The sequence below is a fragment of the Lissotriton vulgaris genome, chromosome 2_1 (genome assembly GCF_964263255.1).
Source record: "Lissotriton vulgaris chromosome 2_1, aLisVul1.2, whole genome shotgun sequence".
In the NCBI taxonomy this organism is placed as follows: Eukaryota; Metazoa; Chordata; class Amphibia; order Caudata; family Salamandridae; genus Lissotriton; species Lissotriton vulgaris.
The window spans coordinates 307,884,197-307,896,583 of NC_141687.1; the positions used below are offsets into that span (position 1 = coordinate 307,884,197).

General features: G+C 44.8%; 1 protein-coding gene across 2 annotated transcripts in view; it reads left to right on the plus strand.

Moving 5' to 3' along the window:
- The window catches only part of SLC47A1 (solute carrier family 47 member 1), a 721,842-nt gene that overhangs the window by 616,015 nt on the left and 93,440 nt on the right, over positions 1-12,387 (plus strand). For both annotated transcript variants that reach the window (XM_086955002.1, XM_086955001.1), the window contains exon 14: positions 8,543-8,675. In XM_086955002.1, coding sequence (XP_086811128.1) covers positions 8,543-8,675 — 133 coding nt within the window. The remainder of the gene's footprint in view (positions 1-8,542; positions 8,676-12,387) is intronic.

Sequence of the window (12,387 nt, forward strand, 5' to 3'; positions counted from 1 at the left end):
CAAAAAGGGTCTTATACCAAGATTGAATGTGTTTTAGCCAGGGGATTTTCGAGTGACGGTCAAGTTTGATACAATCCATAATTACTTCCTGGGTAAACCTGGTTTCTTCTTTGGCCCATATGGACCGCCATAGGGACAGGGGGCGCAATGCAATCAAATCTGTAACATGATTTATGCCTAACTCTCTATGGGTAATCTCATTTGAAGCCGAAGGGAGGCATAATAGTCGTTTTAGGTGCTTGTTTTCCTCCTGCTGGATGGACAGGGCAATCTGGGGATTATATCCCCATATCCCTGCTCCATACAAAGCAGAGGACATACACCTTGAGTTGTAAATGGAGATCATCTCTCGGATTCTACGACCCCCTAGTTTTGAGGCAAATCTGAAAATACAATTTACATTTCTGGTCATTTTTAGGTCAACATTAGATTGTTCATTTACCCATCTCCCATCTCCTGAGAAAGTGATACCTAGGTAACAGAAATATTGAACAGCCTCGAGTTTATCCCCATCTAAAAAGAATGTTTTGTTTTTCTTCGTTTTCTTTCCACAGGTCATAGTCATTGTCTTGCCCTTATTGATTTTAAGCTTTCTGCCATGAATAAAAATATGAAATTTCTCAATTAACTTTTGCAGCCCGTTCGCGGTCCTAGAGATCAGGACCGCGTCGTCCGCGTATTACAAACCCCTGAACCCTAAAAATACCCCTATACCCCAAAACCCAAACCTAGCCCTGAACCCTAAAAATACCCCTGTACCCCATAACCCAAAACTATATCTGAACAATTAAAATACCCAAACACCCCAAAACATATACCTCAGTACCCCAAAACATATACCCATACTTGCCTTATCCAAACATTTTTAAAAAACATGCTTTTACCATTCATGCATTTACAACAAATTTCGTTGTAAATGTATGCGTGGTAAAAGCATATAAAATGTAATGCCATGCGTTATAATGGCATTGCGGAGTCATGGTACTTTCGTAATGAAAGTATGCAGAGTGATGTATGGGGAAAGAAATTTGCGGAATAATGGGTGTTTACCCACCCCCGTAAGTACATTGGTGGCACGGCGGCCCACATCTCCAGCAACATACTCATATTTTTTCACCACCAATTGGAAAAATGCACAGGTCTCTCTCATTGATGCCCAGCACCGACATACACTTTTAGACACACCTCCCCCCACAAGTTCTAGAATTGCGAACTTTAGAGATGGGGAGCTACGTTAGAATCTCGGCATCAGCTCAACATCCTGTGATTCCAGGCAAATCGCTTTGTCTCCCCGTGCCTACCACAAATCAATGTGTTCTTCTGTAATGTAAATTGTGCTCATGCCATGTTGTCGAGTTCGCGCTATAGATATTGCAAGGAAAATAAAGTAGGGAAACTCGAGTTCACACACTACTGAACGCGCACTCTTAAGTGCATCAGCAATGCACTTTGAATCGGAGCGTTTCAAAGGCCTGTCACAGATAAGAAATGCTATCATAAATAAATCCTACGAAACAAAATACTACTGGCCGGCAGCAATTCATACCCGGACAACGTCGGGACGGGCTGCTAGTACTTTATATTATTATGTATATATAATATACATTTCCTCTCCACGGTCCACCTTTGCGGGTGTCATGGCGCTCTTTGGTAGTGCGTCTTCAGTCATGGCAGGACCACTCCGCTGAGTATTTTGTATCCACATGTACTGTTCTCTCAATACAAAGTGAGTCGCTCTCTCGGGTTGTCATTCCAGTGTTTCTTTATTGATTCTCTCATAAAATTGGTTCGGACAAACGCCTGATGCGTTTCGGGTCTCCTGGAGTCTTTTTACTACTTTTATACATTTAATAATGCTCAGTGACCTACTCTGCAAAGTCTGGGATTTGTAGTTTTCTTGAAAGTGCACATGCAGAAAGTGAATTATGCAAGTTATGTGTGAATAATTAGTGTAAACAAGATTTAATATTCGGAAATATTATCATTTCATTTTTAAATTATGATTATCAAATAATGCATTCAGATTTCTTTTCAACTGATATAAAACATTCAGTCTATTAAGACTTAAAGTTTTGCATTCATATTATTAGAGGATATTGAGTTATTGTCTATGACCCAGAACATTTGTTGCTGAAAACTCCTAGTGATTTCTGGGTATTATACTTTTTTATTTGAACTCATTCCTCAAAATTTGCCTTCTGACCTCCTGGGTCAAGGATATTCTATTTTGTAGGTTATCTCAGATTCACAATTATTTTTCAATGATTTGATGATATGTTGTTATCCAACATCTAGCCCTCCAGTGGGCTTTGCCCCAATTACTGGACAGTCCAATATTTTCATATTGATGATTTTATCCAGTTTTTTGTTAAAAGGCTGCAATGCATGCTGGGTATTGGAGTCTTTATGTGAACCTTTTGATTATTGTTGCTCCATTATAACTAGGGCTCCCGGTTTTATGGTATTTATATTTTAGTCATTTCCGTCTGTATTTATCCATATTAATTTTTTGCTAATTTTACCTGTATTTATCCGTATTTATTTTATGTTTTGTGAAAAAATGACACTGAAATGTCAATATTTCTGATTTATTTAGACAGTTAATGTGCACTCGTACCTGAACGCGCGACAGGTTTCAGTGATATATACACACTCAGATGGTAAAATATGCACTTGTGAGAAAGTATGTTAATTTTAGTCCGTTGTGTAAATCTACTGCTGTTTAAAATCTCAATATTTTATTAATCCCCTTGCCTGTTGATCCGCACAGCTATGGCTATGGTCTTGGCAGTCATGATTGACAGCTTATAGGATCACTTAAAAACACCCGATTTCCGTTTTTATCTACATTTAAAAATAAATGCAGACAGGAAAATAAATGGTTGTATGTCTGTATTTATCTGTAAAACTCAGTAATAACAGGGAGCCTTAATTATAACTAACCAATTATATAATTCTATCACTCGTTTTGAGATCACTACCGATCTTTTTTGTTGATTCATTGCATGAAGTTCAATAGTCTTACAATTAGGCCCTCCAGTGGTCATTCATGGAATTCGGGAATTGTATGACCTGTTGTCTTTTTGGACTTAGTTTGAAGTTCTTTAGTAAATGTTTTTAGGTTTTGACTGGCGATGCGCACGTAGTGCGCATGCGCCAAAAAACCTTATGATATGTGTGTGTGGGGTCGGGAATACGCCCCCTCCTCCCATTGGCTAGCTCCATAAATGGAGGCTAGCCATTGGGAGAGGGCTCTGTCCGTCAATCTCGGACCAGATTCGGGGCGTTCCCGAGAATTTTTGGCTTTTGGCTACGTCAGCCCGAAAGCCTCTTCTCGTCAAAGCCCCCGAATCTGGTCCGGGATTGAGGGCACCCGCCTTCCACTGTGCCCCTTCCTGATTGCCTTCGGGTCCCGGCTCAGCAGGTGTGTCCAGCTGCCCCTCTTTCCCTTGCAGTAAACCTCCATGTGTTTATTCTCCTCTGTGACACACTCAGCCTGGTTGTTTATAAGGAAAACAGTTAACATAACCGGAGCCCGCAGCAGAATATACGGAAGTCCGGCTGCCTCTTTCATTGCAAATAAAAAGTTGGTCTGATGCATTTTCAGGGTATGTCTGTTGCTAGTAAGGATTCGCCTCGCTTCAGATCACCCCGTAAAGCTGTGGATAGTAAAGTTTCATACATGAAATGATAGGGCTCCCCTTGATATGTGGATGTCATGGCGCCAAGAAGCATTGGAGCGCTGCGCAGAAGACGTAAGTCATGTAGCAAAGGCATCGTTCTAACGCATGAGAGCTGCAAACATCGTTTCTTGGGGGAGGGGGGCGAGGCAAAGCCGCATGACAAGTTGGCGCACTGGTAAATTACACGACTCGTCCAAAATCGTCATGGGTCGGTCAGTTGTGAAGCCGAGATTAGAACCCAAGCTTTACATTCAAAGGTCAGGCATTCAGCATTCAAAACCTCTCCCCTTTTTGTGCGTTGTCTTCATTAAAACACTTAAACAGGAGACGCAACACGTTCTTCAATCTGTCACGTTTGGGCTGTATGGGTACGTTTATCATTTATTTTTATACAGCCTCGATGCTATCACAAATAATTTAAAAACAACAACAACATGCTAACGGCTTGTACCTTCATACCGGGAGGCGAGGGGTGCAGAAATCTGGAAGCTGCCCGACAGAAGACTTATTACTATATAACTTTGAGACGCAAATGTGTGTGAACGAAAGGCTTTGCCAAGATCTGGTGGCATTAGTGGGGGTGTACGGGAGGGGGCGGGGTGCCGAGATATTACATAGTTTACTCCCCCCGCCCCACCCAGGCCTCCTTTAGCCCTTGAAGTTGTTCCCGGAGTCCTCACACAGGCAGCAGGGGCCAGAGCGGCAGAGCCCTCCGTGTAACGAGTAAACCCTGCTCCGGAGCCACCGGTTCCTCTACAGAGAGGGGTGTGTGTGTCTGGAACAAAGATTCGATTCACGATTGTTTCAAACCCCGCCCCTCGCCCTTCCACACACGCAGATTTCAGTTCTTTAGATTTTTGGGGGCTGCGCTGCCGTCGTTTTTTTTTTTGCTGATTCAGCCTGCTGCTGACAGCCTAGTTCTTCGCCGCCCCCTACAAAAGAAAAATATATTTGCCCGAAGACAGGGAGTGAGAATAGACAGCCCCCTGGGGTTGGTCTGTGCTATACAATACAGCATTTGATGTATTTATATTGTGCCCCCTATCACCTTAATAGCCTCTTGGCGCTTGAAGAAAAATGTAACTATAAGACCTAGATAGATCTAGAAGACATGACGATGATTATTCATTTTTAAATCCTGTACGTCTGGTGTTTCTAAGCGCTACACATAGCACATAGTGTAAACTAAGGCTTTGGTTGTCATCTGTGCAGTCTGTATACGTCATCCAGAAGTTTGGGGTCACCTGCCCAAAGGCTCTCTCCAGACCAATTAAAAACGGGGAGGAGTTTGAAGGTTCCAGGAGCCTGGCACCCACTTCCGCTCAGGCTTTCGGAAAGGCTTGAAAACTTGGCTATTTCAAAACTAGCCGACAGTGTAGACTTCCTTGCCTGCCCATAGCGCTAAGACACCTACGGGTATACGTGCGCTCTACAAATTTTAATAACATAACATACCTTGGTAGTGCTACGCACGTCCGTTGGCCGATACTGCCCCACCCATTTTTCGAACGTTCAGCACTGGAGCTGAAAGTTCGACGCAGCCAACGGGTAAAGGAATACATCCCCATTCATTCCTATGGGCCCCAGGGGCCCAAAGAAATGAATGGGAAGACATTCCAATTTGCGATTCTCAATTAGAGAATCGCAAATTGAGAATGCAATTTCAAGGGTGCCATGGTGTCAAAAGGACACCCTGTTGCACCCCAGAAATCTGCATATGAGTACATCTTGCACACACACATGCCCCAAGTCATGTGTGGGTGTAAAATGGAACTTTGAAAAATGCACTTTAGTGCATTTTTCAAAGTTTTTGCAAATTACCATGAAGCTTAACTTCATGGTAATTTGCTCCTCCTATTAGCAAAATCAATTTTTTTTTTACTTTAATGCATTGCATTTAAGGACTTCCAATTTGAGATTCCTTAAATGCAATATCAATTTAAGTAATCGAAATTTAGAGATTACTTATATTGCGATTTTTGCATTTGGGATGATCCATCCCAAATGCAAAAATATCGGTTGCAAAGGGGGGAGATTCTAAGGCCCCCATTAGGAAAACGGGACCGGCCGCTAGCTGAGCGGCGGTCCTGGACGGCATATTAGGATGCGCCCGCCACAGTGGCAGGCGCATCATGCATTTTTAACATTGTGGCGGGCGGTGCTCTCAGCACCGGCCGCCACAATGTTAAAAATGCATGTATGCATTTCCATACACAAAGCGGCAGGCACCATTAGGTGCCTGTCGCATTGTGTATGCAAATGCAGGGGGGTACCACAGGCAATGTGCACCGCCCACCCCCCTTCACCATGGGGGCCCGCAGGGAACCCCAGAAGTGAAGACCGCATGCCTTTTCATTGCAATGACGCCACGGAAAGGCATCTGTTTAAGTCCATCATAATATGGCTGGCGGTGTCTAATAGACACCGCCACCATATTAAACGTCGACCGGGGCGGAAAAGCGACAGACGGTCTTTCAGTCCGCCGTGGTCCCCCCCCGCCATCCTAATATGGCGGGGGTAATTTAGGTGCGGATGGCGGGCGGATTGCCCCCACGAGGCTGGCCTTGGCTACCGCCAGCCTGGCGGGGGCAATCCGCCCGTCATCCTAATGGCCCCCCTAAGAATCTGCCCGTTTGCGAACAGTGTTTTTACTTTGATGCTTGTGGGCCTTTAGTATATAAATTATTAAAATGAAAATATATATGTAGTAAAAAAACTAAAAGAAATCAATGTATTACAATTGAAGAAAATAATTATCAATTAATGTAATTTAGTTTTTAATTAACTTACCAATCTATACCCCTGCACATCCAGCAACCTGGAGCCTAAAGTATAAAAAAAATAAGTATTCCATATTTTACATATTTAAAATCAATTAAATAATGAATTTACTAATAATAATTATTAGGTCATTATTAATTAATTTACTTTCTACCCTTCACCTCTACAAACCTAGCCTCCCACAGCTAAAATATAAGTAAATTAAATCGTTATTCCATATTTTACATATTTAAAAATGTATAATCTCAATTAATTACTAATTAAAAAGACATTTTATTTGTTATCTAATTAACTTCCCACGCTGGACCCTTCAAACCTAGCAGTGCACAACTGAAATATCAGTAAAATAAATAAGTATTCCATAAATTACACAATTAAAAATAAATAAATATTTAACAATGAAGAATTGTTAATTTTTACATCATTAACTTCCCACCCTAAACGCCTACAATTCTAACAGCCTGCAAATTACATATAACAAAAATAAATTAGTATTATACATTTTACCTAATTGCTATCAATCATATAATTTAATTTTACCTAATTAACTTCCCACACTACACCCCTATAAACTCACTAAGCTGCTTCAACACTATAGTTTACAATAAAAAATTCTAAATCATTTAAAATTGTAAGCTATATTTTTTTAAAGTAAATAACATTTATATAAACATTAGTATCACATAAATTGCTATATCAATTAAAACACATTCAAATAATTAAAAATCGATGCTTTTAACCACTATATTGTTGAGAACTATATTAAGAACATAAAAAATATTTAAAACTATTATTTAGCTAAAAAAACGATATTCTTGTCAAGAATATTTGTGCATCACAATATTTCTATGTCATGATATTTAATTTCAGATTTTTCTGTCTTTTGAGATTTTTAACTTTGATATTTTGTCAAAATACTGAAAAAGCTAATGTGCAACTAACTATGAAGGGAGTAAAACATGTTTTGGTCTTCATGTTTTGAACACCGTCCTTTGCCATTTTGAGAATATCAGTACTGCAAGTGATGTGAAAGGAAACAGTGTTACAATATATAAAGTTATAGATGGGTATTATTGAATTACGGAGACGTTTTTTACTGAGGGGTTCCGAGTGACATAACATAGATAATCAGAGCGGAGCTTGAGTTGTCTTAGGCGTTGTCTATGAAGTCATTCAGAACCCCGAGGTGAAAAACATCCCCGTAATCCGCTTTTTTCTCATCTATAATTTTATTATATATGGTCCCAAAATCACCTGCTCCTGCTTTCAGCTGCTACGCAGTGGCAGAGGAGTAATGTGTGACCTATACATAACATGGCCTCTGTGCTGTATCCTCTACCAAAAGGTTAAACAAAAATAACAACTTAACTGTCATCCTTGTCCAACTCCCACCAGCTTCACTGCCTTCCTTCCCTCTGCTGCAGCTATGCTTCCTGCTTTCATTCAAAGCATACAAGTAAAGCTGTGCGACAAGCTTTCAGAGAACCCTGTGAACCTGGCCTGTAAGACCTTTATGACGTAGCAACAGCTGGTAATGACTTTTGTTATCAACTGTTGCTGTGTCATAGCAGTGAGTTATGACATTTGGAAACTGAAATAAACAATAGCGGCTTTGTATGAGAGACATAGAAAACAAAGATTTCAACTTTGCCCTGTTATATACAGTATTAGAACATGAGAATGTTGGGAGCTCCATTGCAGACAATGGAGTGCTCCCTGCTTCTACGGGCCGGTAAAGGCCCGCAGAGCAACATTCCAATGTTCTACAAAGGCTTCTCGAAGCTCGAGGGGATTTATATCCCCTCGAGCTTCAAAAACCCTTTGTTTAATTTGTTAGAACATTCTGCCCTCTAGTGGCAGAATGTTCTAATAGCCTTATAGCCCTTCGTAGCAGGGCTATACCGGAAATTAAAGTCCTGCTGTCTCGTTAAAGTCCCTCGCCTTCGGCTCGGGCCTTTAACGATTCAGCGGGCCTTTAATAGCCGGTATAGCCCGCTACGGCGGGCTATAAGGCTATAATATAAATCATTACAGGGATTATTGTAAGCCTACTAAATGTTAGTATTGTTTCTTTTTAGTGCGCATCATGTGGGATTCTACGAGGAACCGGAAAACAGAAGATTGGGGCAATATTCCATGCCATTGGCTTCTATGTGATAGCCCTTCCTGTAGGAATCTCCCTGATGTTTGCAGCCTACCTTGGAATACTAGGTACGTAAGGTTCACTGAGCAGGGACATGTTACCTCCACATGTGAAAACTATCTAATCAGCTCTGACTTTTTAAACCAAACACATTGTAATTTCTCATTTTCCTTTATCAGAAAGGACTTACAGAGTATTTACTAAAGTTGGCTGTCGATATAGCTGTTAAAATAGTACCTTTTGGATTTGGCTAAACATTAATGGATCAGATAAATTCTGTTGTCAGCTCTTGGATGTTTCAACACAAGGGGCCTGATTAGGATGGCTGGAGGACTTCTGTCCTCCCGCCTCCCTAGCGGTGCTGGGACCGGCCACCAGTGGTGCCGTGGTCCCGCACCGGCGATTAGGATGCCACTGCCACGGTGGCATCCTCCATTCCCATCATTGTGGCAGGCGGGGCTCACAGCTCCACCCGCCACAATGCTGGGAATGCACTGTGTGCATTGTCATGCACAAGGTGACAGTCACTGTGTGGTGCCTGCCACCTTGTCCATGACAATGTAGGGGGTAACATAGGTACCTCCTATGTGCACCTCCCAACTCCCCAATACCTTGAGGGCCCGCAATGGGCTCCCGAAAGCAGACTCCGCATGGCTTTCCATGGCAGGGTCTCTGCCATGGAAAGCCATGCACCACTGCCCATGCTAATACAGATGGTGGTGTCTAGCAGACACCACCACCATATATAGCCCCTTTTCCACCCAGTTGACTGGTCAATCAGCGGAAAACCGGTGGACGGTCTTTCCGTCCGCCGGGGTCCCCCCGCCATACTAATATGGCGGGGGAAATGTGTGGCGAGCCATGAGTGAATGTAGGGTGTATCGCCACCGCCAAACGCGCGGTGGATATCCGCCCTACATTCTAATCGACCCCAAAGACTTTGCAATGTATAATTTATTTAATTTTCGTCTCAAAGTTGAAATTATAAATTCATGTCTTGCTTTACGTATAGACTATTATAATGTACACAATTAAGATCTGCCTACCTACGCTCCACATAAGTTGCAATTAGTATGGAATGCAGCTGTCAAACTAGTACTAGGATTTAGAAGACCTCACAATGGTTCCACGTCCTTGGCCTCTTCACACTGGCTACCTGCAAAAGAAAGAGTTTTCTTTAAATGTCTTTCCCGATAACACAAATCTATCTGGGACCGCCAACCAATCACTCTGTCCCACTGATTTACTTGATACTTAGGAAGTTGCTGTTTAAGATTGAAAGGAGTATTCTGTTGCAAGTCTCCAAGTTTTGGCACCCTACAATGAGTGGAAGAGCGTTCTCTGTGGTGACAGCTACTAAATGGAACTTGCTTCAGTTGCTTCCACAATACCTAAGCGCACAATAATCCCGTCTGCTATTCTGGTAAGATTTGAAGGCCTTGCTGTCCTTTAGATCGTTCAGTAATGTTGGCTTCTTGGGGGGCGTGGCCAACTGCCTTAGATGGCGGACGTGCTCTGAGCCTGCTCCGCACCCTTCCCCCGTTTATCCTTCAACATCGATGCGACTGCCTTACCAAATAGCTCATCCACAGTTAAGTACATAGCTTGCCGCTGCTGCTTCGGATGGTGTAGTAGCCCGCGCCCTTGCACTGCCTTGATCGCTGCAGCTGCGGGTATGGCCTTGCCTGGCGTGGGCGCCAGAGCTTCTCTGCAGCTTGCCTCCCTGCCCCTGCCCAGGGTGGCGGTCCTGCTGTAGATGTGGGGGACTGGCTGTGGACCCGGAGCCCTTGTTGCCCCGTTGACTGAACGCGCCACCGGATGCCTGGATTGCCAGGGCTCAAGGGCCTTTAGGGCGCCGCCGGGTGCTTGGCCGATCCCTTCTGAGGCCTGCTGCGTGGGGGCCCGGACGTGCCTCTTGCCGGCATATCCAGGACGCTCTCGCCTGGTGTGGCACCCCTGCTTCTCTACGCCCATGGGCTGGCCCTGAGCTGATGACCCCCGTTGATGATATAATCTGCTGGGCAGTGGAATCTGGCCCCCCATGGTCTTCCAGACCGGGCAGGGGTGAGTCCGGAGGTGAGTTCAGCGCTGGACGGCTGAATTTTTGGGCTTGCAGGACTGGGGTGGGGGCTCTGGTGATCGGGCCTAGGCCCTTCACTCCCTACGCAGTGAGTGGTACCAGTGCGACTTGCTGCCCGTTCTGACTACCGGCTGCTGGCACACTATCAGGAGTTGGGACATCACTAGGGTCGTGTCGGGCCTGGGATGTTTCTCTCCCTCCGGGCACAGGTAGTGTGTTGCTTCGCTACCCTGCAAACGCACTGCCATAAGCTATTGGACCCTTAAGGCGTGGGGGCGACCCAGAAAAGGGGTCTAGTCCAGGCTGCCCTCCCCCTGACTTCAATCTTTGGCCTGGCTAGGGGCACTCGGGTCGGTCGGACCCTAGCCCCCTAAGTATGGCATGACGGTTCCTACAGATTGGGGGTGCACATAGCCATACCCCTGCGCACTGCCCCAGTGCTGGGCTGCGAGAGTGCTCCTGTGGGTAGCCGCAGTCTTGTACTGGTGCTGGGCAGACATTTCCCCCTCCACTGCGAGAATACCAGACGTGCTACCGGATTTTATCTGGACCAGGCCCCTCATGTTTACTCCCTGGCTGTTCTTGTTCCTGAGCAGACATCCCTTCCACAGATCGCATTACCTCCTCATTACTATCCTGGTGCTGCCTGTCCTACAGGCCTGTCGGAGATGTGGGTTCACCCACTTTTCAGTCCGAGGGGTCGTCCTTGGGATCAGATCGGATCTAGGTCACTTCAACTCACTGGGCACCACTTCACATTGAGCAAATAAGGTGTGGGGTACCGCTACTTGCTCCAGAACGGACCGCTATGACTGCATTATTGGTCCCCTCTGCTTCCTGGACCTTACCATTTTCTGCTCTGCATGACTAACAGTCTACGCCAACTCTACCATCGGCTATACCGGCTGGTCTAACGCTGTAGGGTCGCTTCCAAGTGCCTTACATACCCTTTTAATTTAGTGGCACATTCACACCTCACGACCCATTACAACATCCAGGGGCAGGTACCAGAACCTTTTCCATGCCCACTGCCCAGCAGTTAGTCATGGGCCACCTTCTCTCCACTATCCCGCATGCAACGGCGCACGAAGAGGCCTGTGATGAGGCTACTTCAAAGAGGGATGGGCCTCTGGAACCTAAACACTCTGGTCTCTCCTCCAAACTCGACTCAGTCCTTGCAGCCGTGGAGAAAATTGGAACAGCTTTGGACCAGACACGCACCTCGCTGGAGGCAAAAATAGATAAAGTGGTATCAGACATAATGCTCCTGAAGGCGGATCACCAAAAACTTGCTGATAGGGTCCACGAGACTGAACTTGTACTAAACGACTTGCAGGCCAAGTCTCACAATCACACTGCCACCCTATAAGATCTTCTGGACCGTGTGTGCCCTCCAGAAGACAGACTGGACGACACTGAGAGTTGCTCACACTGTAACAACCTGCACGTGGTTGGCCTCCTGGAGGCCTTAGAGGCCCTGGATCCAGTTGACTACAACGAGCGCTGGTTGAAGGAGCTGCTTCCACCCGGGTTTCTGCCTCCCCAATTTGTGGTGGAGCGTGTGCACAGTGTGCCTGCTCAGAGGCCCCCTCCAGGAGCCAACCTGCGTCCATTTCTATTCTGATTATTGAACTTTAAGGATAGAGACACAATTTAGAGAGAGGTCAGAAAAATTCCGGGACTCACCGTCCAGAACACAC